This window comes from Macrobrachium rosenbergii, chromosome 54 (genome assembly GCF_040412425.1).
Source record: "Macrobrachium rosenbergii isolate ZJJX-2024 chromosome 54, ASM4041242v1, whole genome shotgun sequence".
NCBI lineage: Eukaryota > Metazoa > Arthropoda > Malacostraca > Decapoda > Palaemonidae > Macrobrachium > Macrobrachium rosenbergii.
The window spans coordinates 2,406,453-2,407,693 of NC_089794.1; the positions used below are offsets into that span (position 1 = coordinate 2,406,453).

Here is a 1,241-nt window from a genome sequence, read left to right on the forward strand (position 1 = left end):
TCCTCGATGCGGGCACCAGGGGGCATGGGCAGCCTGTGCTGATGTCGCAGAGGAGAGTTGTATCTGAGTTTGCTAAGGGCACGTCTTCACATTTGAGAGCCGGCACTGCTGTCCTGTAGTCCACCTCCTGGATGCGCAGGGACTTGGAAGTACGACTTCAGTAGATCCATCTTGGAGAAAATTTTGGCTTCTTGGAGGGCGCCTTTCAGGGTAGTGATCTGTTGTTGTTACCAAATTCAGGCACCGATAGTCCCGGCAGGGCCTCCATGAACCATTGGATTTTTTTACCATGTGGAGAGGGGACGCCCACGGGCTTGATGCCTTTTTACAAACGTCCATGTGTTCCATTTCTGCAAAGGCCCGTTTGGCGTCTTATAACTTCTGGGGGGACAGATGTTGGAACTTGGCATGGGTTGGTGGGCCCGTCGTGGTGATGTGGTGGAAGATGCCGTGATTTGCCGAAGCCCCAAGTGACTGGCGTAGTTCTGGTTTGAACACGTCCGGGAATTCCTGTAGGAGGAACATGTAGCTGTTGGGGGCTGTGGAGCATATGGAGGGCATCGTGGGTCCGGTGGAGAGCTGATGGGAATGGCACATCCCTGTGCCGAGGAGGCGTTGTCTGGCGGCGTCAACTAGGAGTCCATGGTGCCCTAGGAAATCTGCGCCCAGCAGAGGGAACATAACATGTGCTATGACGAAAGGCCAGTGGTATCTGCATCCCAGGATTGAGATAGCCCAGGTCGTTGTGCCATAAGTGCGGATGGGAGTTCCGTTTGCTGCTATGAGGGTAGGTACTGAGTCAGGTATTTTTTCTAAAGCTTCCCTGGATGGCAGGAAAACCGATTGCGTTGCCCCCATATCAACCAGCAGGTGGCATTTGGAGATCTTGTCTGTGATGAAAAACCCCACTGGGCAGGGGTCGGGTTTGGCCATGTCTTGTGCTCTCTGAATGGCAGTATCTCCTTATGAACGGCGTTTATGTCTCTGTCGTCGTCGCCATCTTCCTCTGACAGATTGCAGGCTCCCAGGGGGGGCGGCGTGTGTCGAGGCCTTGGTTGCCAAGTATAGTTTCTGGGCATCGTCGACTAAGGCATCCATGTCCAGGTTCTCTGCATCCCTTATCTGGCTCTGAACTTCCTGCAGGAGGCGCCGAAGGAAGATTGCTTTTGTCAGGTCAGTTGTTCTCTTCCTCCCGTCTTGCCACGACCTGGGAGTGTTACTAACCCCGCAGCTGGTCCCAG

The 1,241-nt window shown here is 54.3% G+C and overlaps 1 protein-coding gene across 1 annotated transcript; it reads right to left on the minus strand.

The window, feature by feature from the left end:
• Positions 1–372: 372 nt before the first annotated feature.
• On the minus strand, positions 373–933 carry LOC136835093 (uncharacterized). Its single transcript, XM_067098271.1, has one exon. The coding sequence runs from the start codon at positions 931–933 to the stop codon at positions 373–375; it is 561 nt and encodes a 186-aa protein (XP_066954372.1).
• Positions 934–1,241: the final 308 nt, after the last annotated feature.

What these genes read in the sequence shown, in the direction of transcription:
- LOC136835093 (XM_067098271.1), bottom strand. Translation starts at nt 933, where the DNA reads ATGGCCAAACCCGACCCCTGCCCAGTGGGGTTTTTCATCACAGACAAG.